At 44.0% G+C, this 26,936-nt stretch overlaps 1 protein-coding gene across 1 annotated transcript; it reads right to left on the bottom strand.

Annotated features, from left to right (window-relative positions):
* Positions 1-14,193: 14,193 nt before the first annotated feature.
* CUNH1orf198 (chromosome unknown C1orf198 homolog) lies at positions 14,194-26,936 on the bottom strand. Its single transcript, XM_009644155.2, has 3 exons — positions 26,890-26,936; positions 16,777-17,325; positions 14,194-14,861 (listed from the first exon to the last, which is right to left on the bottom strand). Exons 2-3 carry the CDS (start codon positions 17,317-17,319, stop codon positions 14,805-14,807), a joined length of 600 nt encoding a protein of 199 aa, XP_009642450.1. The 5' UTR covers positions 17,320-17,325; positions 26,890-26,936; the 3' UTR covers positions 14,194-14,804.

Here is a 26,936-nt window from a genome sequence, read left to right on the forward strand (position 1 = left end):
TGGGGTGCAGCTTCTGCTCCTCTTGATGGTTAAGTGTTTTATGGCAAGTGTTCTCCTTGTCTGACCAGCAGGACCAGGAAATCATACTTTTAAATATTTGTATACCCCCTCCACCATCCCTGACCTCTCAGAAGACTACTTCGTTTCAGTGCAAAGCAGAGTAGCTCCAGCATAGGGAGCTGAGAAGACCCCTACCACCACACCATAGTGTCCCATGTCCCACTGGTTAGAGCAGAAACAGGGGATCTGGGCTCAAAACCCTTGAGCAATTCAAATAACATTTGCCTTTGTCCAGTCTCCTCTAGTTGTTAGACACTCGGCCTTTCTGCATCACTTTAATACCCAAATCAAAAGCTGTCAGCTGTCCAGGAATTAATCTGTGGGACCTTTAGAAAGAGGCATCCTTTCCATGCAGCATGCAAGAGCAGCATGTGCCATGCAGGGCATTTTAGGACACAATATTGTGTAGAAAAACCAGTTATTGTACAAGGGGGCACCAACACAAGTCTTCAGGGATGCAGCCGCGCTGCACTACAGCCCCCTTGGTCATCCAGCAGCAGGCTGCCAGGACGGGCATCTCAGCATCTGCTCCAGCTTGAAAACAGATTGTCTGGTGCCACAGAGAATGGATTTATCATGACTGATCCCGTTCTTTTCCTAGAGGACACGCCAAGTGACTGAAATAGAAATGGGGTCAGCAATTAATAGGGTAGCTCTCAGTCATTGGCACCATATGTTGATACGATGGTGGCTGGTTTACATATTTACCTGATAAAAAGCTTACTGAATGTTTTAGCAGGACACAGGTCAAGGAGAGTGGGGACAAAACTCGAGGGACCATTGTACAGAAACTGCCATCCTCACAGATTTCTTCTCCAGTGTGAAAGCAAACATAAATATTTCTCCCTACTCAGGGAGGGTTTCTTCATGTCACTGGGGAAAGGGGAGTGGGTGAATCGCAATCAGCTGCAGCTTCACCTCAACTTTCTGCCCCACCAGGCTCAGGAGAAGAGCATCTGACTTTATTTCTCACAAGGACAATATATATAGTATACTTTCTTGAACTGGGGTAGGCAAGCATTTTGAGCACGAGGAACAGAGGTTGAGAAGTGTCTTTACGAAGGTGCCACAATGGCAGTGACCCAAGCCATGTCCTACGCTGGAGCCGGGAGCTCTGGGACATCTTCAGTATGGCCAACACAAGGGCTGTTTCAGTTTCTGATGCTTTTAATAAGTCCAACTTTCTCTGCGGCTCATGGGTAATACCTCTCCAGCAGAACCCATGGCGCTTTTTTAGAAAGATGTTATCCCTTCCCAAGGCAGGAAATTTCAAGCTTGTCAAAGCACTTTTCTGAGCCAACACGAGCTACAGTAGAAAAATTTTGATCGAAAACAGGTGTGTGGCTGGCTGGCTGCAAAAGAGTCACAGTGCAGTTTGCATAACGCCTGGGGGAAAGACACGTACTCAGTGTGGGGAAAAGAAAATGAGGGCTGGGTTGAGTGTGACAAAGTGAGCCTGCAAGGAGCCAGGGAGCGGTGGCTCCCTCAGCAGCCCGCACTGTGGTCCACAAACATTTCATTGCAAGCCTGGCTTCACTGGGTGGTGATCCAGTTTCCTTAGCCCGCTAGGGAGTGAATGTGCTGCTCCTTTCTGCCGCTGTGATGGAAGCTGGGAGCCATAAACAGTTGTGGTGGTCACAGGCTCAAGCCTTGGGAGCCGGTAGCGAAGGCTCCATCCCCACCCCGAAGGGCCTGAGGAGAAGAGACCTGTTTGTCAGGGGGGATGAGGGTCCCACAGAGGCCACTGACATCAAGGAATGATGGATGGGGCAAGTCCTTTTGGGAAAAGGAGGCCATCTGCATGCAGTTTCTGGAGATGGGACACTTATCTTCATTATTTCAGCCTGTAAAGACCTCCAGTAAAACCATTTAACAGGATTAGTCAAACACCTATGGATGGAGTTGGAAAGAAACTTTCCCAGTTGTCTATAAATCTTGCATTCAAGCTGATCTCATGCTCTTCCAGGCATATCCTAGAGGGCAGACATCTAACTTCTGCATGGCCTGAAAACAGCTGCCTATTTGGGAGTAAAAAACCCTCTCTTGGTGTCAAAGCCCATTTGAAGAGTTGCGCCCTTTGCTGCCGGGATGCAGCCACGTTGCACCCCAAACACCCTGATGGGGATGGTGTGAGGGGCTGGGCAGGCAGAGGCTGGACCCATCTGCTGTGGGCGGGTGCAGGGGGGTACCCACAACACCCAAGGCACAAGGACAATACACCGGTGTAAGACAAGCGTGGCCCCGTCCTTATTTCCCTCCATAGACCACAGCCAATCTCCCCAGTAAGGCGCCGTTACGAGGCACCTGGGACCTACAAAGGCACCAGGCAAGGAACCCCTGCCCTGGTTATGGTGCAAAGACACCATGGCCCGTGATTTGGGCTCGCTGAAAAGATGCTCTGTGCCTGATGTGGGGTGGAAATCACACCGCTGCTGCTCAGATTTTCAATCTGCATTAGAAAGGCACCTTCCTTGCTGGCAGCCTTTACAGTTGCGCTGCCAGTGCCACAGAATTTCATCCTCTCCAGAAGGCTCTGAGAAAGTGAGAATCGCCAGCTTTTTTCCTGGAAATTTCAGCTTTTATGATTACAGAAAATGTCTAGAAAATGGCATTTGAGCAGGCCTTAAAGGTTCGAAAGTCAGAATCCAAATAAAGATCAACCCCAATTTATTATTTTTTGAAGTCTAAACCCTGTTGATAATTTTAGTGGCCCTAATGAATGGTTTGTGAATGCATTGATGTGTTGTTACTGCTCCTGACATGAAATAACCCTATGCTGGCTTTGTTTACAGGCAGGGATTTCCTTCCCTAATAAATGATTGAAAGTGTTCGGACAATTAAGTCGCCAGAGCTGTTAATTTAGTAGTTTCCCTGATCACTAACAACCAGCTCTTGAAAAACATTGACATGAAACTACCCCAAGAGTGGGAATTAGTGGTTTTAAATACTTTTGAAGACCTAATATTAGTTTTCTAATGCTGCATTTTTTAACTAAGTGCTATTCCTTTTCTCCCTGTAGTCTCTGTGAGCTTGGGCATCTCTCAGATGCACAAAACAAGGGAGGGAGACATAGAAAACCACTGCTTCAGAGGCATATTAATATATATATTGTTATACATTACATAAAATACGCAATATAAATAAGGTTTTTTTCTATATATACCTGTATACATGTATTTTATATACACATAGGACAGCTTGTGTACAAGGCTTCACTAACAAGCCCCAGTAGAGAGGCAGTCGGTCCCCTGAAGGTACTGACAGCCAACTTTTGATTCGCCATGCATGGATTATCCAGGTTCACTGGGTTCCCGTTAAGTGGGAAAGGGTACCAAAGGCCCAAGCCTGCTCTGCACGGACAGTTGCCTGTACCCACAGACCCACCTCTGTCCCGAGGGAGAAATTCAGTTTCTCCAGTTACTGAGTAAACTACATCAGGCTTGAAAAGCCAACAAAAATATCCCATGGGTTTCATGGACCCCTGCAGGGAAAGACGTAGGCACGTGCGTGTGTGCCCATGTGGGGAACCTGGCTGTGGTGGCCATAAGGAAGACCCCACTGTGGCCAGTGCCTGCGGCAAGCGGGGAACCATCTATTGTGGGTGCTCTCCCTCAACAAACCCCCTCATGCCGAAGACCCTATCAAACTTGCGCTGCTTGTTTTGCCTCTAAATGGGAGCCAGCCTTCAAAACTCTAAATATTGGCCAAGTAGCTGGGCCAAGCAGGCAATAGCGGACACAGAACTCACAGCAAAGTGCCTTTTTTTTTCCAGTCGGTCCCTAGGTTGGTGAAGCCTCTACAGTGTGGTTGTTCTTCCTGAAACGAGGAACTAGCTGTCCCTGGTGTCCATCCATAGACCTGAAGGATGCTGTGCACCCTGCAGGTATTTGCTGCTTATTTCTGTGCTTCTGGCTTTCACCCTGCATATACATTGCACACATAGATTTATTCTCTGTCAAATTTGCATTAGACAGCAAAATAAAAATATCCCAGGCATTTTTGCCTCTTCTTGATGTTTCTCTTAATTCCCAGTCCCTGCAAGCCTAGGACACCCTGGGTAACTGATGCTGAAGGCAGATGCCTTCAGCTTCAGTCAAAATTATCTTTAAAATTCAGCACTTAGCCTTTCCCATCTGAAAGGCAGCTTTAGGCCAAGCAGTATTGATTTAGATGATTTATCAAGGTACGCTGTAACTCAAGAGGGCTTTCAATGCTTCTGAGGCTAAAATTAGACATGCCAGCTATGTTTTGGCATTGGTGGCACACAGTGGCCTCCTCTGCTCCAGCTCGCCCTGCAGGCTGTCGTACCAGGGCAGATGTTTGGCAGTGGGGTGACTCCTGGAGCCCGGCAGTGCCCCCCTGACCCAAAGGGGCCTGCCCTGAAGATCACCTCGAAAGCCCCAAAACAGACCTTCAGTGGGACATCATCAGTGGAGAGGCCTCGTGCCGTCTCTGGGCACGGGGTAGGATACTTAACTGTGCTTGCAAAGCAGGTTAAAAATAAAACAAACAGAAAGCTATAGAACCACGAGTAGAAAGTGCATCCAAAAGTGGCTCCAAGGCCGGCCCTGGGTGCACTGTGGCAGGCGTTTCGGAGGTGCTGCCTCTCTTTCTGCCAGCCGCCAGCCCAAGCGTGGGTATAATGCCGGGTCTGCCTTCCCTTGGAGGGACAATAAGCTGGTGTTTTCCCATGGCAGGATTTCAGGGCGGCAGCCACCTGCCAGAAACACGGCACACAGATATATCAGGGAGAGAGGCTCCCTGTTACTGTCCCTGCTGAGAGCTGGGAGCCCTCCCCCAGAAAGGGCCACCACCAACACGCAGCTGGGATGTGTCCTGTCCCCCATTGATCCTGTTCCTGCTATGTGTGTGTCCCCTGAAACACCCATGGGCTATAGAAAGCTCCTTTTCAGGCTCATTTGGCAACTGAGAAGGCCTTTGCTGTTTGTTAGAGTATTTTGAATTTAAGTTTCTCCATAAACTCTACCAAGAATGACTTGTTCCAGCAAACACTTGCTTTCATTGCATACTGGTGGGTGCCACCTCCATAGGACACCTCAGTGTGGGAAATGCTCTTGGGTTCCTGGTGGCAAACTGGCCAGACACAATTTCATACCATGGTGGCATCCCAGCACGAAGCCTATCAAAGCGTGGGGACATGTTCTCCACCGCTAGCCCATGCCTTTGGCCAGTGTCCGCAAAGGCATCTTTGCTGCCTTCTCAAGTGACTCACAAAGGTCTATTTCTTGCACTTCCCACCATGAGGCTGCTTCCAAGTGACTTCAGCTGATGCTTTTTGCAGCTTTTCAGGAGGTTAAAATGATGCTTGGAGCTGCGTGCTAGTGTTCAGCCTGAGGTGACTGTTGCCATTTGATACCAGTATTAGAGCTTCCTGCTTTCACTGGGAGTCTCGGAACAGGAGTCTCAATGTACTTCCTGTTATCAAGAGAACATCTGAAGGATCTCAGTGCAGAAAAGCTCTTCCAAATAACCTCAATGCTGGAACAAAGTGGTGTCCTGTAATAAAAAAATTTGCATGTGCATTCACTGGGTGACAGCTCATACAGCCAACTGAGAAAGGGGCGTCCTCTTTGGCTCTTCGCAGCCAAGAACTGTGGGCTGTGAGTAATTTGGGAAGGGAAACACCGCCGTCACTGCTCTCACCAAGGCTGAGATGGGCCATGAGAGGCATGAGCACATGGTCCTTACCATGGTTATTAGCAACCACTTTTGCCAGGAAGTTTTCATATTCTATTTCTGTTTTCATTTTCTATTTCACATGTAAAAAACTAATTCACAGGCCCCCATGGTCTTTATCTGGCTGGTCCTCAAAAGATGACAACAAATGTCAATGTTACTGTCCTCAATCTCATATGTGCTCTACACACACATAACCAGCATCCCTGCAGGACAACCTGTAGGGGCATCTTGGGAGTGATCTGAGGTCACGCCAAGTTTGCAGGCAAAGACTGGAGTGGAGGTATCCCGCAGCAATGCCCCGATCCCTGCGGCTCAGCTGCCCATGGCTCCCATCCCAGGTCACGCCTTTGGCACCGGAGCAGGAGGAGGCGCTTTGGGGTGGAAGCCCAGCCCTGCCACCAAAAGGGACAGCAAAGAGCCAGGCTGTGCTGCAATCTGCTCTGGAAAGAACGTGATGGAAGGAGCTGGCCCCGGCCATCGGAGTTTTGCCTAAAGGGGAAACGCTGGCAGATTTTCAGTGTTCCGATTGCTGTTATCAAGAGTGAGCATTTCTAAGCCCCTATCTCTTGAATTGAAAAAATATCCATATATCTTTGTTTGCATCCCTTTTACACTTGGTGTTCTTCGGGACCATGAACACCCCTTCCCTACAGCCACCACTGCTTCTGAGTCCTGCTGTCTCTTGCAATGACTGGGCACGGTAAGAAAACACGTGTTACACAGAAATGCATCAGCTGTAGGGAAGGGCTTTTGAACCAAGCACATTTTGCAGGTAGCTGGTTGCAAGACCTGAGGCTGTTGAACTAATTTAAACATGGCAGAAATAACTTGAAGCCAATGAATTTTTAAACAGCAAAGCTCTGGATCCATTAAAAATCTTTCAGTGCACCTCTCCAATAACAACTTGTTTATGTGACACGTGCTTTCCCCCTCTCTTTAATTGGGTTATAATTACTCTGTTTAAAATGCCATGTGCGGTGAATGCACTCGCACGTCTTGCCCACTCCTCTCGAGTCAATCTGGCAGCTCGGACCGGGTTCTCCCCTGTCTCAGGAAAGCCGCTGCCCTCGCCGGGGCTGGTTTGCAGCCGCTCAGCCTTGAGCAGAGCAGGGAACAGAGCCGCGTCTCCTGTGTGCCAGGAGGATGCTGGAGCTGTTGGGTTCTACCTTGCTTTTGCTGCCTTTTTTTTTTTTGGATTGAAACTGTGAAATACCTCAGCCCTATCTTGAGGCTGTGGGAAGCTCTGAAATGCTGGATTTTTTTTCCCCTGTGCTGGGGCAAGGAACTTGGTTTGCTCCCCTGTGGGCTGCAGTGCCCGACCCTCGCCTCCCCAGGACAGGTGAGGCTGCGGGGTGGGTATGGTGCTGGCCTGGAGGCTGAGGCACCGCGGGTGCTGGCAGTCGCCTCCCCAGCCTCAGGGGAGCCACTGGCAAATGCGGCTCCCCCGGAGCCCGTGGGTTTTGGTGTGGTGCTGGTCAGGCTGGGCTGCGTGTCCTAGGAGTACCCGGGGAGCCAGAGCTCCGGTCCATCATGGTCTGCGGGCGGGTGGTGTCAGAGAGCCGGGGAGAAGCTGCGGAGGGGACGGGTGGGATGGGCGCTGCCGGCCGCCGGCGGCAGCAGGGCCAAGCAGCCGCTCCAGAGTCTCCCCGTGATGGACATAGCGGGGAGGCCGCTTCTGAAACGCTGGGTGCAGTGTGTCCTGCAAAATCATTTTTTTTTTAATTGGAAGTTTAATAATTTCTTCCCTAAGTATTCCTACTGCCTGGCCAAAAATGGTGTCTAAAATTAGCTTCCCCAGATAAAGACATTTTTGTCATATTTGGTACATTCCTATCCGAACACTGAAAGCCAGCTGTTTGGGCTGGGTTACGGAGACAAATCTGTTTGTAACTATACTGATCTGGCATTGTTAATTCTGGAATTAATAGTTTTTTTATCTGTCTACATCCTATGCTCATTTTTTCCATACGAAGGGAGTGCCAGAGGAAGCATTATAAGGGCTATATAATTAAAACCAGAAGTGCCTCCCAGTGAACTTAACAGTAAATGCTAATGGCATTTCTAGCAAAAGTAATGCCCTGGGGGACTCGTTTTGCGAATGAACTAAGAAGGACACAGCGCTGTTGCTTTTATGGAGTTTAACTGAATCTGCACAGTTGAAAGGAGTCAGGATTTGGATTTTTTTTCATGCCAGTTGAAGCCCTCTGTTACTGTGGTCACCAACTGCTGGGTAAAACCTGTGAGACCAGATTCAGAAGCCACCCCTGATCCTGTTGTCTGTTATCGTGCAACTTCCCTTACCGGGACATTACTGTCACGACCCACTTTTTCCATCTACTCTTCGGGCTCTACACTAGTGAAAGTCGTTTGACTTCGGGAAGTGGTGCTGGAGTGAGAAAAGAGCTGGGCTCCGGTGTGAGGGAGGGGCAGTGGGAGGCTGGGGACCTTGTGGTCCCCAACACCCGCCTCTGGGCTGATGCCAGCAAAGGGACCGAGGGCCGGCTCTGCACATCTCAAGGCCCTGCACCCTTTAGGGTGGAAAAAAAGATGTTGAGAGAGACAAAAATAACATATTTAAAGTATGCCCACAAAATTCCAGCGGTCTCGTAACGGCCGTGCTTTGCAAATACTTTCTGTGCCTGATTTTCCAGGCATGCATGAGAAGTTTGCATGGGGAATTTTAAACTGAGTGTTTTAGGAGACTTTGCTGTAGCTAGTGAAGCTGTCCTGTGGCCTGGCCACCGAGGTGCTTGCTACAGGGGTGGGAGCTTTGCCAGAAGGCAGAAAGCAGGGGAGTGGGTAACAGCTCAAGATGAGGTGCTTTTCTGCGCTGAGGGTCCTGAGGATCCTACCAGTAGGCTGCTGATGGGCTCTGGCGCCTGGCTTACAGGGCTACTGACAACATCCTCAAAGGGAAAGTGTCCTGTCCCAGCACAAGGCCTTTCGCTAAGCTGCTTCTGCAGTAACAAGGTGTGCTGCTGGGGAGCCGGCCAGCAGCCCAGGAGGGGAACCTTCCTGTAAAGGGGCAAGCCCAGCGCTGGAGCAGGCTGGGCTGGAGGTGGGCAAGCGAGTCCCACCTTGCCAGCTCCATCCGTCAACACCACAACACCAATCCCCCCCCTTAGAGCCCTGGAGAGCCCTGATAATCCAAAATGGACAGCTGTCTGCTAGAAGTGACCTAGAGCAGTGGCTGGCTGGGCAGGGGGAAGCCCCAGCCACCGGAGCATGGCTGTAGGCTTGGGGGGCCTGGCTTGGTGCTTGGGCAAGTTCCAGCCACGCTGGGAATTGGGGGGAGCAAGTGTCGTTCCTGACAGAGAGGTGCTGGACACATCAGTGATGAGGAGCCACACGGGGCTGCAGGGCAGAAGTTGATTCATCGAAGTCCTAAGCAAGCTTTGGTTTTGAACCAGCTGGTAGAAAGACCATACAGGAGCGTACGTCACTCTTTGCTATGCTTGTTCTTAGACATCTGTGCTCCTGTAATATCACTGGTGAAATCTTAGTGACGAGGAGCTTCCCTGGGGCTGATGTGGGATTTCCACACAATCGGTTGTGTTGCTACCACAATTACTGGGTTGACCTAAAGCTTGGGTTAAGGCTGGTGGTAGAAATATGGTGCACTTGACCAAAGATTGGGAACTCAAAATGGTTTGATCTGGGATTTTTCCCCTCCCTTTTAGTGGTTTCTGGAGGAAATGCAGCCAGGGTCTGCATTAAATTTAATACACTAGGTGTGCCTCAGTGAAAGCAAGTACCTGACACCTAGCTATGTTATTCAAATGTCTTGCAACTTTACATCTTCTTGCTAAGATGACACTACATGACTTCAGTGACAGCAAGACCATTCTCTTGGTGACTTGAGAGCCAGAGAGGGCAAAACAGAGAGAGAGCAAAAAGCAGTACTCCTGTGCTGGCAGGGCAGCGGGCCAAGAAGCTCTCATCTGTCGGTACTTTTGCTGTGACTTTGGTCAGACTCAGTTTCTGGAGCCAGCTCAGTGTGTCTGAGACCGCCCGTCAGGGGATTTGCTGAAGGGCTTAGAGGCCACAGCTCGGCTTCTCCAGGATGGAGAAGTGAAAAGAAGCCGTAATTACTGGCCACAAGCATTTGCAGTATTCTGTGTTCCGCAGGAATTGAGCTGCAGCCAGTCGGCAGGGAAGCCAAAGGGTTCGGTGCAGCTCACGGGCCAGAGCAGGGTTTCTTAAACATAAGCTTATAGGCGCACACCAGAAGTTTCCTTCTTGGCAGATGTAAGATCTGGAAAATGTGGTGAGGAGAGCAGGATGTTCAGTCAACCCTTAAATAACAAAAGAGCTGCAATAAACCCTGGGCTCCCTATAAGTCAAAATAAATTTTGCCACCAAGCGACCGGAGCCAGTGCTTCAGGTCACGTAGCTGGGAAGTGTCATGGTGGAGAGGACCCACACGGTGAATTTTCTCGTCCCACTTGAACTTTGTTCTGTCTTCCACCACCTTTCTTGCTCCTCCCATCTCCATGGCACGGCTGCATGCCACTGCACCTTTTCACAGCAGCTGGCTTTTTACAGCAACAAACCCAACCCAGGGAACACACTTTGTGCCTAGCTGCAAGTGGCTGCCTTCGCTCTGGTTATCGGACTTCAGAGAACAAGCCCAGGAGACAAATGGCCAGTGGCACTCCATGCTCGCCGGCACTCTTGCCACTTTTGGTAAGAAGGGAAGCTAAGGCTGAGGTCAGGCCCCTGTGTAAACCTCTGGTTGGTCACTGAAATCGTTGAATCATCCAAAAAACATGGAATACTCTTTCTCACCCCCATCCTTTTTTTTTTTTTTTTCATTCCCTCGTTCATTTTTGAGACAAGCATTACAAGAAAACTGCAGTAAGCTATTTTCAGGGCAGCTACATGTTTTTAGACTTGTTGGCATCCCAGTGAAGTCCTGACCTGCCAAGGGCATTTAGCCCTCTATCTTGGTCCTGTCTGGGGTCCAAGTTTTGCAGCCATTAGGCAGCAGAGCTGATAAATGCTGTGATTTCGAGGTTGCCTAACGGAAGCTTTTGCCCCAGAAGACAGTCAGAGTAAAACCCACAGTGATGCTTACAGAAAAATGGTAAGCTTTAAAAGTGTTGGGATAAAGGCAAGTAGAGACACAGCTGCCAGGCTGGCTCAGGGCTAATGGGCGGTTGTCCACCCCAGCAGCTGCCCTAAGAGAAGGCAACTTTACTGTGCTGAACGCATGAACTTCTCCCAGCAAGAAAATCGGGCTGCTGGTGAGGAGCTGTGGCCTGTCCCTTGGCATCCTCACCTTGAACAACGGGGAGGCGAATGGGAAGGAGCAATGGCCCTGGGAAGAGGATCTTGGGGTGACAGAAGGTCTGTTGATGGAGAGGGGTGAGTGCCCTGTGCTGTCTGAACCCCAGCAACTATGACTGAAGTCATAGAATCATAGAATGTTTTGGGTTGGAAGGGACCTCTAGAGGACATCTAGTCCAACCCCAATAAATACATTGATCACTATCTTTTGGCAGGCAGCTGCAGCACATTTTCTGCTCTGCCTTCGCTAGTCTTCGCTCCGTCACAAGACTGCTGACTCCACATGCCAAGGCAGCGCCCGGATGCTGTGGATTTGCCTTTATTAGAGGGGACCTTTAAAAATTAAGACAGAGCTTAAGCAAGACTGAAGCAAACAATGTGTAGGCCAGATCCTAAATATAGTTGGAGTATCACCCTTTAATTGGCTGTCAAGTCTCTCCAAAGGAAATTCTTCTTCCAATGCCTTTTTAGTTGTTGGTAGAAATTCAGCTCAAGTATAAAACAAACGGAGTTGTTTTTCAAAATACAGTTCTGGAAGAAGTGGATGTGGGCACACAGGAGAAGAACTATCCTTGTAGCTGCACGTTTCATCCCCTTACACTTCGGGAACTTGCTGCACAAGACAAAAGGCAGAAAGGGAGCCTACCCAGCAGCCTCGGCTAGCACCCTCCTTTTTGTGACAGGCTTTAAAAGCCCATACGTAACCATCCACTGACAGGAAAACTGCCTGAAAGTTTGTCATTTGCCACTTCCGGTCATTTGCACCAAGTCCAGTGAGCCTGCCCACGGGAAGCGGTGAATGAATTCTTTTTTGCTTTGCTTGCACGCGTGGCTTTTGCTTTACCTATTAAACTGCCTTTATCTCAACCCACGAGTTTTGCATTTTTACCCTTCCAATTCTCTCCCCCCATCCTGCTTGGGGGAAGTGAACCAGCGGCTGCGGGGTGTTTAGTTGCCAGCTGGGGTTAAACCACAACATATAGTTTTTCAAATTGCTCCTGCAATATTGATTCAGATACTGCTCTGGATTTCCTGAAGATTTGGGGGGGGCCACGCGCGTTAGGTTCAAGTCTGTTACAGTGAAGTACAAATAGATTTTAGTCCTTATAAAAAGTCCCACATCTCATCCTGTCCCCAGTTGTCAGATAAAATGATAAAGCAAAGATACTTCCCCAAACCACCTCACTTAAAAGCTTGAAAAACAGCTGCAGTGTATTGATTATTTTTTTCCTGATTTGAAAAATTCAGTTTCTAAATTCTAGACCAGATCATTCTTGGCTGGCTCTCAGGCAGATTCAAGATGCCCCAAATAACTCCAATGGCACTGAGGAAAGCAGATTATAGAGGGCAATACCCAAAGCAGCACAAAAGCCTTGAATGTTCTATTTAAAGTGACTTTATTAAAACATTGTTAATATAAAATGTGACCAAGTACAATTTTTTTGTAAGAATGTTTATTAAAAACATATTAAAGAAAGAAGGAGCATCAACTCTTGTCAAAGCACAGGAAAAACCTACCAGGATAAGTAAAAAGTTCTGCAGCATGTTCTACCAGCTGGTCCCAATGTGCTTTAGGGTTGAGTTAGCCGATGGAAGAGACAGGCAGCCCAAGTTCTTCCCTAAGAAGCTTTAAGGTATTTAGCAGAGGTCTAAAATAACGCTCCTCAACAGTAGGAGACTTTGCTTTCAGATCTCCCCATATCTAAGTAAGATTCTTTATGTTGGATTTACAACTTTTCAGCAGCTGAATGTACAGAAAATTAGATTCATTGGTAACTGTAAACCCCAGGGTTGACGTTTGTCAGCTTTGAAAAGATGGTGCAAGTCAATTCTAATTATACACCTGAAGGATTTCTGCTAAAGTTGTTCTAAGCTATATTAACGCTGGATGCTTGTAGCAAATGCTAAAAAAGGTCTGCTAAAAAAAACCCCCAGCAGTAAAGTCCAGGCTGATAGAAACAACAAGTGTCTTCTGAACTGCTGAATGCAGAGACAATATCCGCGAATTACAGGAGTTTGTACATCTCAGGAAGCATGTAAAGGAGCTTTCAGAAGTCTATAAATAAGGCTATGCAATGACTTATACTCTGCGGCAATCTTCCCCTTAAGCTAAGAAAGGTTTTAAGAAAACACTTAGAAAAACTGGAGGTTTGGGCTTGGTGGTTCTATTTTTTTAGGGGGGTGGGGGGAGATTAGAGCATTTTCCTTGATCGACAAGTAAGTCTTAATGCTCTATCAGCATCCTCCGCTTGTTCAGAGCAAGCAGCACACCAATTAAAGGCGACGATTCTTCCAGGACATCCCAAACTCTTCCTGTAACAGGCAGAAGAAAATCCTGCAGCATCCAATTCTGCACATGTAACTGCCCCTGGCACTGAACCAAATGTCAAGTGCTAATCCATGAGAAGCCTAGCACAATTACGGTCTAGGAGACGGTGACCTTCCTTGGCCAGCCTTGGCTGGGACCCGTTAGAGCCCTGCGTTTTGCCTTCTACCCCAAACAAATGCTATGGGACTATTGCTGAGGTAAAGGGAAAGGTCAAACCTTTGGCATTGGAGCAGACCAGTCACTGGCTGTGCGTAGGGGGAATTAAGGCTTCAAGGTGAGGTAAACACAGTGAGAGTCAGTGTGTAAATCATGCTGCATTTCAGAGACGACAGATTCAAACGACAGCTAGTCTTGTTCTCTACATTTTAAACACCAAAGAAAGATCATTCAAAAGCAAGGCAAGTCTGCTGAGGGCCACCTTGAGATGTCTCTCTGCACCTCGGGAACAAATGTCACCCAGACGTTGAATGCTGAAGAGAATGTACCCACAAGGAGGAAAAAGCACCAAAGTTGATGAGTCCTTGAGACGATAAGCTGCTTAAAAAACAAAGAAGCCTTATACTGCTACGACCTCCCATAAACATAGTGGTTTCCTCACACAAAGGTAATCTACACTCCAGCAATTCCCAGAGCTGTACTTCCAGCACTACTGTCATGAAGAGTTACGCTCTAGATAGGCGGCAGTGAAATCATTAGGCTTGTGTTCCCTGAAGACCCTTTCTCCCACTCTTTAGGTGTTGTCCCCTTCCCCACCACCCACCCCCGAGTCTTTAATCCAAAGACCAGAAACATCTGTCATTTCCCCAGGTCATTTTTCTAACACTCTTACGTTATTTTAGCAGATTTATAGGGTACAACCACAGTGCTTCTTTGGATCCATCATTTTGGCAATGCCTTTGGCCTCTTTGAAAGAAAAGTGTTTTCAAATAAGTGGTACAAAAGTTACTTTCAAACTAAATGCAATTCTTCTGTATGCTTATTTTCATACTGTCTTTGCTAGCTATCTGAAGTATGGAATTATTTGCTTATTTGGAACCATTGCATGTGCAACGCTATTTCTTACAAGCCATGCTAGCAAGGTTTTGATTAAAAACAGCAATCTGGTCCTGTAGGTTCCATTTCTAGGATATGGAGACTCACATTTGTTTTTCTTTAACCTGTCTATGGTAACTTCTCCCGTCTTCTCATTACAGTAGCTACTAAAAATTTTAACAGATATTAAAAAAATATCCAAATGAAACCACACTTCTATCACTGTTTAAAAAAACGAAAACGCATATGGTATTACAAAAGTTTATACAAAGGCAACATTGAAGAGTTTGAAAGTTACTTCTAGAAAAAGACACAAATGCTAGTAAATTAACATACAAGGAGAGGGATATTCCACTCCTTCCCCAAAATTGGTTTGATCTAGTAGAAGTATCTTTTACCAGTTGTCTAGAAAATCAAAGCCAGTCTTCAAGATAACATTGCTTGTACTAGTCTGCAAGGAAAATAAAGAAATAAGATGTGGTTGTTAATTATGGTATTACAAACTCAGTACTTGACTGCATATCTACAAAAGAAAGTTTAAAATGTTGTCTGCCAATATTTCAAGTTCTTCATCTTGCTCTAGGATACCTAAGAACCTACACTAGGAAATGCTAGACATGGAAAAATACTCAGTGACCAAAAAGGCAATTCCAGATAAAAATAAAATTCTTGTAGTGGTCTGCAGGCAAAATGTTATTTTTTTCCCCATGGAAAAACTCATAAAGATCAATTTTTAGACTAGAGTGGGAATCGCAGAGAATGAAACAAGCCCAGAACGTAAGCACCACTAATTCAACAGATTGCCTGTTGCAACGACAGCCAGTTGTTTCCAGAAAACGACAGTTGAAATTTTGTTGACAAGTTATTCACCAGGGTATCAAGAACATGTTCACTCCTTGTAGCGCTGGACTTTTAGCCATGACATTTAAAGTGATTTGAGTGTTCAGGAAGACTATTCGGCGGACACAGATGAGACTCAGGATTCTCTTCCTAGAGCATGGTGCTCTTCCCCAGAAGAGAGAAGAGAATCCAGAAAAAAAAGGAAATTAAGAGAATTCTGTCATACTACCTTCTCTGCTACTCTGTTCACATTTTGACATGGGAGGATTGTTTCTCCACAGAGAGAAAAATCAGGCTTTTCAAACTATTGCAGTTAGCTAGAAAACATTCACAAACGAATTAAAACTGTAACAAACCATTAATTTGTAGGAAAATGTGATAAAGCCTTTAATTAAAATGAAGGGACTACCACAGTCACACTTTGCAGCAGTACAGCTCAGGAAGCATTATGTCTTAGCTCAACATAGGTTCCAAATACTGAAGTGGCTTAAGTATTATTCTCTCCTAGTGCTGCCACTTACTTCTCTTACAAGTATTTACCTCATCCTGAATCTTTCTGACCTTACATCATTTTGTTTGGAATTTAAACAACCGCTGATGGGAAAATACAGTAGAGAAAAAGCTATGCAGCATGCTTAAGGTATAAAGTAGTATGTCAGGCTTATGCCGGAGTGATGCTACAAATTCCCAACAGAACTGCACAGCTCTGTTTGAAGAACCACTCCTCTTCTCCACTTCAGTTTTCAGGCTTCAGATCTCTTTGTTTTCTTTCCCTCACCATGTCATATCCTGTTGTTCTCTTTCTTTTCTCACAGATCACCATCTGCTTTTTAAACAGCTTCAATTGGCTATTCAGATGCTTAAGGTTATTTTTTGTTGTTGGGTTGTTTGGGTTTTTTTATTTAAAAAAAAAAAAACATTGAGAAGGCTAATTCTGGAAGCTCATTCCATTTCCATTTTGGACTTTAAGAGAAAACACATTTGAAAGCAGCCCAGCTGCCTGGGACAAAGCACTGGGAAGTGGCTGTTGGGCTACTGCTTAAAACAGCTGAGAAACTAGTGCGCCATTCACCACTATGCTGTGTGTACCAATAAAGTATCCTAGACTCTAGTTTACCTACTTTTCAAGTTAAAAACCTTCTTTTTTCCATTAAGTGTTTCGTTGTTTCAAGGGGAAAAAAAAGCAAACCTCTTTTACTTGATATAGCAAGTTCTTTACCCCAAACTGTTAGGCAGCTTGCTGTCAAGTTAGGTACTTGCCATGCCATGCCACCATTTCTGGTATTATATTGCAATGATGACTTTATCCTATGCACTTTACTGCATTAAAAAACACTCGATTGAAACAAACAATAGCAGTTAACATGCTGGTTAAATAGACTTTAAATTCACAGCATAAAAAGGCAACAGGCTTAGCTATGGCTTAATGCTTTATGGAGTCCCTAATCTTCCAGAGTGGCCTTGTCAGATTTTAATGTGCTATACAGTTTTTAATTCTAAAGGACAGTGGGTATAGGAGTCCTTACCTGTCCAGGCATTTGTGGATCTGTAAGTATAGAGCCATCAGTATCTTCCTTGTTTGTCCTAGAAGATGCCAGGTCCTGTGGTGGGTCAGGAAGAAAGAAGTCATCTAGAGAACTAACAGGGAGTTGAGTGGGTCGAGGTTTCTCCCATTCGAGAGAGACAGAAGGTAGGCTGGGGGCAACAGGCTTCTCTGGTTTAGTTATGCTGGGCTTCTCAGCTTTTGCCATCTCCTTTGGAGTAGACTCTTGTCTGTAAAAAGAGGGAAGGGGTTTCTCTCCTTTCTCCATGGACTTGATCTGGCTGGGGGTCAGGGACTGGAACTCAGGCTTGTCTCCTTCAAACTTCGAGCGCTCTGCATTTATCTTCCAGAAAGAGGACTCCTCTTCCTTTCTGGATACTATCAACCCATCAGAGCCAGAGGTCTTATTGGCCTGAGATTTAGGGACTTGGACACCAGCTGCTGCTTTAACGGGCTGCCTCTGTTCATTCTGCAACTGGGCACCACCTTGTTCTTGTATGGACAGAGATGCAATGCTGAACTCCATCTGACTCTGTTTAGGGTTAGAGAAAAACAGTATTTCAAAGCCCTTCACAAAGACACAGTTTTGAACTTCTGATCTTGATGCACACAGATAACACTTTTGCCCACAGCTAGGCAACTCCCAAACAGGAGATACCACAGCAAAGCTGACTTATTTTCTCCATAATTGTCTATCTTTGTAGCCACATAAAAATAATAATTTTTAAAAGTCTGAACTGCAAGCAAATGTAAGAGCCCTAGACCTGCTGCAGAGGAGTCAGAGAAAGCAAAATCGTATTTGAGTTACTCAGTGCCATCCAAGATAGCAGTGCATAGCATGTACAGCACTAAAGTATTAGAATAGCGGCACTAAAATATCAGAACAGTTGTGGATGCATTTTAAATGCCACAGATGTTTTAACATGAAAACATGAAGCAATAAAGCTTTAAAGTGCAGTTTAACAGGCAATCTTACAGTCTTTGAAATAGTTGGCAACATGTTACAACTCCAATCTACTTCCAAGATAAAGGATTAAATGGAATGGGTATGCAAAGATAAGTGGTTTTTACAATTCTACCACCACTCTGAAGGAAGAGAAACAACTCCAGCAGGACCAGTTCTTCACTTATTTCAGAGCCTTGTTTCGTTTTTACTTGCAGTGAAGATAGCTGTAGTCATTTCTGAGAGCTAACACTGGGTCAAGGAAATAAGTGACCACAGTTAAACCATGATACAGATCTTGCAAAAGCCACCCAAAAGTGAACAGTACTTCAAAATACACATTTTATTTACCACCACTTCAGTAATCTTGATTGTCAGCTAGCTGGACACTCTTTAGGCTAATAAAAGTTAAGCCTTATTTCACTCTGAGGAACACGTTAAGCGTCATTGTATTTAGGAGCACAGCACCACAGCAAGTGCCAGAAAAGAATAACCTAATGTCTAGACTTTTGTTTATAAAACAGAATAAACGATGCAAAAAAAAAATAAAAAAATTAAAACTTGCATTTAATGTTAAAGCTACACTGTTGTCATTATGGGCCTGATTAGTTTTGAAAAAAATTCAGAGGACATTTCAAATACTAGCTTTTGCTACTAGCGGTTAATAGGTACTTTTGAAGTTCAGTATAGATTTGTAATGTTTTCCCCATTCTACTTCATTACCTGGCCTTTCCTGAATAAAACCGCAATAGCCTCTACAGGCCTGAGTCTAAAAGGAGTCCTTTTGTTGCATTTCATTTTCACTAGAAGTGTTTGATCTTGAATCCTACATTATTGCACATGTTAAGTTCAAAGGGACTCTAGATCTAGCAGGTCTCACATGCCTAGTACTTAATATTCAGAAACTTCTCATCAAAGTGCAAATGTTAACTCAGCAACTGCTTATTTATAAAACATTTTTTTTTAAACAGTCAGCAGCTGCCTACACATAATTTGACTCATGGACTAACATTTGATCTTTCTAAAGAATTAGATACATTAGATATTTTTCCAAGGTTATAGGCAAGGAAGCACCAAGCTCCATGTTTTCATTAAGAATATACTGTGTTATCAAAAGATACAGAACATAAACAAGCTGTAAGTAATTACAGCTCAGCTAGGATAAGGTGAGTGCAAGGATACAGGCAACTCTTACCAAACAGCTCAACACCCCACCCTGCCTGCAAAAAACTAAGAGGAAAAACCTTAGTGCTCCAATTTTTTATTTTTTTTTTAAAGTTAAGAGAGGAGATTTTTCCTTAGATAAATTCTTCATAAACAAACTATGGATGCAATGGTGTTGAGGATTATATACAGTGACTGCCATTCCCTATATTAAAATACAGGGATTTATTTCCCTAAGCTCATTTGGCAATACTACCAAATAGAGATTTACCACCCTGAAGTTAAGATGCTTTAAGACTTCAGAACTGATAAAGTCCCAGCTTAAAAAAACCCCACAACACAATATAATATAGACCTGCAATTCCCAAGTATCCAAGGAAAGGGTGGGGGGGGGAATAATAAAATTTTCCATCTTGGTATCTTGTCATGTAAGAATTAAAACAGCGCTACTTTCTATCCTTCAAAAGTCTTCCTTCTTCTGAGTAGCCTGTCCCAGGGCTCACACTAGAGACGACAGTAGCTAAAGGCCATCACAACAGCAGCCAATTCCAGTAAAATTATTCCTTTACCCCCAGCCCAAGAGAGAGGGAAGGTCAGCGCCCAGAGCTGAAGGGCCACCACAGCCCCAGATCCACCAGAATAGTGTTGGAAACAAAATCTGGGAAAAACACTGAGGGAAGGGAACCAGGGGTCTGTTAGAACAAGATTTAGAAAAAGGAATACCAAAGATGGCTTTGCCTTTCAATGGCAGCAAGATAGACAAGCAAAGCCAGGCCTCCTAAGAAGTTCTTATGCTGTGGAGCAAAAGCCACTGCCTGTGGTCATGTTTTACGTTCTTTTGTATGGGTCCAAATATCAACTCAGAGGTCTGGTTTGGAACTGGCAGACCACTTCTAGTGTAGAGAAGGGCATAGCACTGCAGCACAACTTCAGGCAGTTGTACCCTTTCCAACCCGCTCGTGGATGCATGTTTTGGAGAGGATGCCCTCTCTGTCCTTTGAGAACAGAGACTGTGAGGTGTACCCTTCCATTTCAGAAGATAGGACCAACATTTAAGATTGCATATTTGTGTCATGGTATGCTTTGGAGATCAAACCGTTCATAACCTGACATGGAATAATCTGAATGAAAATACTTCTTCAGGAGTTTCTCTTCTCCCCCAAGGAAGGCAAAGACGACAAGACTACCCTGATGGGTTCTGAAAGCACTGTGTCTCAGCATGATATAAATACAGCCCTGACAGGTCAGATGTGTAATTCTGCTTCTAGCATTTAGCTCGAGAGGCCAAGAACTTCTGTGGACCAGTCATAATTTATTCTATTTTGCTTGAAATATATAATGTTTCTGTTTGACTTTCAAGGTTACTTAAGACATCTGAACTCCTAAGAGAGGGAGCTGATGCAAGAAAAATGATTAATATGCAATATCTTTCAAGTCACAAAATTGGCAATAAAGACTATAAACACTGCCTCCCCCCCCCAAAAAAAAACCCCAGAGCAGCAGTATAAGTAGGGAGATAATTTCACACAGAGATGGAGAAGACCCACGTGTGAAATACCCCATGCTGACATCTAAGTCATGAGTAGTACTGTACATTCTAACGAGTCATTAGACACTAGAAATGTGAGTTAATTAGTGCTCTGCTCTCAATTTCTTGCATCAGACTGCGAAGTGTTGATTGACTGGGTCAGCAGGAGAGGGAAGGAAACAACATTTAAAAGACAGTTACTCTCAAAAACCCATTTCCTTTTCCTTTAGGTTTGCCAGACATGAGAATATGTTGATGCACATCTCTCCTGGCCCCAGTGAAACTTATGGTGGCAGCTAGTCCGTACGGGGCTGTTCGCTTTCCTCAGGCTGCGGCAGCAGAGCTGCTGTGAGCTGCAGTTGCGCACGTGAGCATTTGGCAGTAGAACTGCACTTGTGGCACTCTACCAGCTGCCACCTTGGGGAAGCAAACACTGAACACCATGGTAATATCTGATGGTCAAAAGTGAATTGTCATTTAGACACACTTTGGGACTCTAGAGCTAGGGTTTCAGTCCCCAGCTGCTTTCATAGATTTTGTATGACTTTGAAGATTTTGTATGACTTTGAATGAGCTGCAGTTTCTGTACTTTAATTCCCCATCGAAGGAATAAAATAAAAATACTTTCTTTTTCCTATCATTTGTCCAAATTGTATTTCTGGGAAGTGTTCAGCCCAGAAAGTCTTGAGAGTTTACAGACAGGCTAGTACAGTCCCAACTGCAATTTCTAGAAGTTATCAGAACTCAAATAAAAGCTATTAACAGCAGCAGTATTTGCAAGATACTGAAAGAGCAAGTCATTCTCAACACATTAAGAGAGAGATGGGGAGAGAGTGCATGTGAAAGCGTGCATGAAATAGTATTTTGAAGCAAACCTAGAAGTCTGTGTTCTTTTCAGTCTTACCCCTCTGGTCCCAAACCACTGCAAGGGTTAAAATCAAGGATGCCTAGGTCTTGGATCATCTTTCTGTCTAATAAATGTAAGTAATATTAAAATTTGCAGGTTTTAAGAAGCTGCGTGTCCATCCTTCCTTAAAAAGACCATATTAAGATAGGTAGGTATTTTATTTATGGGATTAAAAAACTTAGACCTAACTTCAGCCTCGAGGCAGGGATAATCCACCAAATCGTAACACTGGCTGTATGTGCTCATAGGAAACAGTGTATTCTAAAAGAGAGGTACCACACACTAAGAACGTAATAATTTAATAATACTGTATAAAAACAGGTCACGGTTCGTAAGTCTATATTGAAGACAAGATGACCACAAAGAACCCAGGAGCTTTTTTTTTTTTTTAAGCATCTTATTCACTCATTGGGAATGTGTAGTATTTTACTAAACAGTCAAGCAAACAGAGCCAAAACAAATTGTTTTGCTTGGCAGCCTGAAAAATCCAAATTGTTGAGACAAAGACTGCAGAAACACTGTCAAAAGCAACTTGTTTTAAGCACAGCCTGATATATGCAGAGGTAGAAAAGCCAAGTTTAAAATGATTTAGAAGATGGCTTTGCTTTGCTGAATAGACAAAACCAAAATAAATATGGGACCCAATGTAGTTGCAGTTTTTGCTTTGTTTCCTGTGTACGCCGTGGGTGTTTTCAGGATCCTTTCAGAGTCAGAAAGAAATCCTTAGGTCAGCAGAGACCAACTGCAGGGGCAAAAATAGAGCAAAGCATTTAAAAACAAACTAAGTAATTTTAGTCCGTACAGAAAGACAAATGCCAAAGACAGATAGCGGGGAGCTTTGGAGGAAATGCCGTGATCTACTCTCTGTGATACGAACAGCGTTCTAGTCTGCCACTGTTTCTGGTTAGCCTGAGCAAACCTATATTGACAGTATCTGGTATGTACGAGGTTTTAACTCAAAAAAAACTGTCTAAAGATTGATGCAGGTAATTGAATCCTTGGCTGAGAACATCTGGCCATGCAGATTAAAAGAAACCTTGAACGCAGCTACTGTTACCACAAGTTGGGGTTTTTTTTTGCTCAAGAACTAAAAGTCAGCAGTTGTCCTACAGCACTGTGTTTTAAACTTCTGTAGTCTAGATCAAAAAGGGAAGGGAAAACCCAAAACCTCAGGCACCACTCTTTCTTTCTTTCTTTCTTTCCAAGGAAGCATTGCCATTTATGCCAGCCTGATAAACATAACCACACCAAAGTATAGTTTGTAACAAACAATTGTAATATCAGGCTGCTAAGGAAGAAGGGGGAAAAAAAAAATATTTTCTGCCACTTTCTTCCTATTTAAAAAAACCCCACCAAAACCACAAAACCAACTAGGACTTGTACAGAAAAGGATACTGAAACTTTTTAGTTTTAGATAAAGGAAATCTTTTGCAAACCATGTTTTTTATAAGTGCAACTTAAGTTTTTTCTTTCTAAATCATTGCTGGGATTGGATCACTTCTGTAGCAATATAATTAGGAAATTGAGGCAGGGAGGCAGCAACCAGATTATTAAAGAGATTGAAGCTTGACATTCTTTTTGATTTTTGTTTGTTTTTAAAAAGCACCTCAAAGGCTTCTCTCTTTTCAACAAATATCTGAGGGCCTGTTGAAAGTAGAAGAGAGCTGAAGGAGGAAAAAGCCAAGAGTTAGAGAAAAAAGTACAAAAAAGATTCTCTAAAGCTACCTTCACAACTATTCTACCTGTATCAAGACCAACAAATTTTTAGATGTGCATGTGCCAGCTTTAAGCATTTGGAATAAAATCTATTTTAGTTAATAGCATGAATTAGAAATAGATTCCAACTTACTCTCATGATGCTCTGTGCACTCAGTGTGTTAGCTGAGGTGGCAGACTGAAATTATATTTTCTGCCCACTACTAAACGATTTTTTTTAAAAAAAAAAAAAGCCACACCAAAACCAGAAAGTTCTGAGTTCAGGAAGAGCTGCAGAGAAATTTTATTTCAAAACCCAGGCATGATTCTTGTTTTCCATTTATATCTTGGGGTCCGTGCTGAGTTTCACTGAATTTTTACTTCAAACAAGCCAAGAAACCTCAAAGGCTAAACTCAGCCAAAACGTCAGCTTTCATCTCACTTAAACCTGAAGCCATAAATAGAATGCCCTAAATTCATAAACCTGGCTTTAGCCCCAGTTAAAAATGTAACCCACATTTCAAGATGTGTTATGTTCATGAGCACTCCACCCATGAACCAAATCACTCCCTCCAATTCAATCTCTAGTTTTAAATTGTCGGCTTATTTGTGGTGCCATGAGAACTCATTGCTTGCAGAGCAGTTTTCCTTCTCAGAAGTGCTACAGTTTTCTACTAAAAATATTAGTATTTTAAATGCTAACAGCTAATTCAGCAATTTACATTGTATTTCTACTTTGTTTGCGGGTTGAAAAGAGGTAAGAGGAGAACTTTAAAATACACAAACAGCTAAAAATGGTGATGATATTCATGCAAGCGTTTGCTGTGATACTAACGACTTAAGCCATATCTCATATTTGTGTTTAAGATGAGAACACAGAAAGTTTACTTTTGACAGAAGTGAAGTTTATCAAGCCCTTCAACAGTGTCCTGCCCAAAATGACAGCAATTTAGCACACTGTTCTCTGGGTAAGTTTGACAGCCATGGAATCGGGGAAGCCACTGCACTGGCTACTTCGAGAAAAATTTGTCCATACCTAATCACCTGGAATCACCACTGACATCCCTGTAACAGCTGAAAGAGGCTCCAACTTGCAGAAAATGTGCCCTCCCCCTTCTCTACTCTTCCCACTAGACTCTCAGTTTTCTTGCAGTTAGTTACAAATACTGATCTTGCCGCTTGACTTAAGTCTCAATGTTAAAAAAAAAAAAAAGCCTATTGGTTTTACTGATTTACATCTCTATTTCTCCTTCTCTGCAAAAGCAGAAAGTGAACACCATGTTCCCTTCCTTGGGTAAGCCAGAGCACATTCATGCAAAGCTGCAAAAGAATGAAAGAATTTTGTCATCACAGCAATAATAGGCAAAAAACCAAACCAAACCAAAAACTCTGCATTAAAGGGAGATTAGGGAAAAGAATATTATGGAAAGAATAACCCATCGTGGGGTAGAACTTGTGGAATGGAAGGAGCCTGACAGCCTGAAATAACAGTGGGAACAGACCTGGCTCACAAGACACGGAACGTGCATTACAACATGTCAACGTTACCGAACAGCTCATTCAGGCTTCTTCAGTGTTTCCCCACGCTGGACGGATTGGGCAAGGATACTTTTCCTCAGCCAGTACCTCATGGATAAATTGTCTTCCAATATTATCTTATTAAAGTACTGGTTAGGGAAGAGATCAAAGAGGAAGCACAAAGCAAGATCTCCACCTTCAGAAATGGAAGACTCAGCAGTTGAATGATTTGGCTGAAAGACTGACGCAATATGAGGCACTGGGGAAAAACCAAAAGGAAGAACCATACAAACAAAATGGATTATCTAGAGTTTTGCTAAAGAGAAAGATCATGCAACTTTCTAACCTACAGCTGAGGTACAGCTTTTATGTCTGGTCAGCAAGAAAGAGGAAAGCACAACTTCATTAGCTAAGACTATTATTTCTAAAGCAACCTCCTCCCCCACTTTTCTTCAGCAGTCACAGGACTGTTCCCCTATCATTGTGTGTCCCCCATTCTTTACAGAAAAGCATGCAACTAGAGCATCTATTTATTGCAGTCCCTCATTTTGAGACACTAGGAGGATAATAAAAATAATCTTAATCAGCAAGGGGTAAAACACAGGCTGGGTTGAAAAACCACTTCCCTAGACATACAAGCATTTAAAAGAAAAGACAACTATCAATTAAAGAGAAAATCCAGTTGAGTGCAGATACATCTCATCATGGATCACTAGTCAGCGCATTACGTGAAGCACTATCTCCAGACGTTCAACTATTCAGAACTTACAAAATCTTGTCAAGACAGATCTTAGAAATATGATTACAGCTGCCATGTTCCCAAAACTTGAGTTTTAGAGGTTTGCACCAAAACGTAGGGGAGAGACAACACTGCTGTGTCCAACATATGATTTATTTCACCTTATTGTCAAGGAGGCCCACACTCTTCTCACTACTTTATTTTTCTTGACAGCTTCACCCAAGTACACCCTCGCTAAAAGCCCCTAAAATATCATACTAAAAGCCAGCGGCTGCTTCTTCTAAGGGTCCTGAAAGACAGGAGGGGCTTGCCTGAGCTTCCATCCAGGCTTCCACTGCAGGAAATCTTTCACTGGCTCCTGAACCACCACAGCTTACAGGGGAGTTTTAAGGCGAACAAAGGCTGGCAATGGTTTCTCTTAAAGTGCAGCACTGTAGGCTGCAGGGACCCAGGAGTCACATGAAGTTATAGGTTAATCAGCATCTGCAAAGCACAGATGGGGTGCTAGCTACCGGCAGTGACCTTCAGCAGGGAAAGCTGACAAGTCGTCTAGGGTCAACTGGATTAATTTAGTATTCACTGGCATTTCTAAATAATTACTCAGCATTAGGCTAAAATTATATTCATAAGCTCATACATGATTATCTACAGAGTTCAAGGGCAAAAAAATGGAAGGAACAGGGGAGAAGCAGCTTTCTCTGGCAGATAAAGCCAGAAAACAGAGTCTGAAATGTGTGATTAAATGAACATGCCTGCCATACCCAGTTGGGAAAGGCAATGAGCTGTGGTCTTGCTCCCAGATTTTCTTCAACAAGAAGAATTAAACTTGATTTCCCACCACAAATATGGCATAACTGTATTTCCTCACACTGCAGGTTCAGAAAGATGGAGGACTCTGGCTCTGTGCTCGCCTTATGAGAATCCCATCATAAACAACGCTTTAACAAAATACCAGAGGTAAAGCAAAGGGGAAAAAAAAAAAAACAAACAAGACCAACCCACCACAGAAAAACACATTATTTTTTGAAGGAGCTGCCTTTTGGAGAGGAAATAACACAATGCTTCTAATGTAGCCCCAGGTTAACAAGTTTCATTACATTCTAGTACATAACAAAAAGATGGAGCGTAAGACAGGCTTTAAGAAAGAATCCAGTGAAGTTACTAGAAGGTGTACCTTTATCACCCCATTTCCTACTACTTCACTCCTGACTTCAAAAGCTACCTTTATCACCTCATTTCCTACTACTTCACTCCTGACTTCAAAAGCAAAATGCAGTTAATGTTTATACAATATCTGAGACACTGGTCTTGCTAAACATGGGAAGTTGTTTAAAAAGTTAACAGCGAAAAACCAAATAACTTGTAATCAATCAGTTTTACACCTGTACTTGAAGCCAGAACATTAGTTCATGAGGTACATTTTGTGTTTCTGTTGAGGCAAATCGAAGCACCATTTCATCTGCAGGACGGTCACTTTACACAGCTGTCATAGAATAAAGGTGACATTAGTCTAGCAAGTCTCAAAACGAAGACAATATAAATGCACAAGGAACAGTATAAAATGACAAACCAGCATTAAAAATAAAATTGCTGCATATTTACCTTCGTTTCCCAGGAGAACGGAGCCGAGTGTTCATCTTGCCAAGTTA

The sequence above is a fragment of the Egretta garzetta genome, unplaced genomic scaffold (genome assembly GCF_000687185.1).
Source record: "Egretta garzetta isolate BGI_Z169 unplaced genomic scaffold, ASM68718v1 scaffold118, whole genome shotgun sequence".
NCBI lineage: Eukaryota > Metazoa > Chordata > Aves > Pelecaniformes > Ardeidae > Egretta > Egretta garzetta.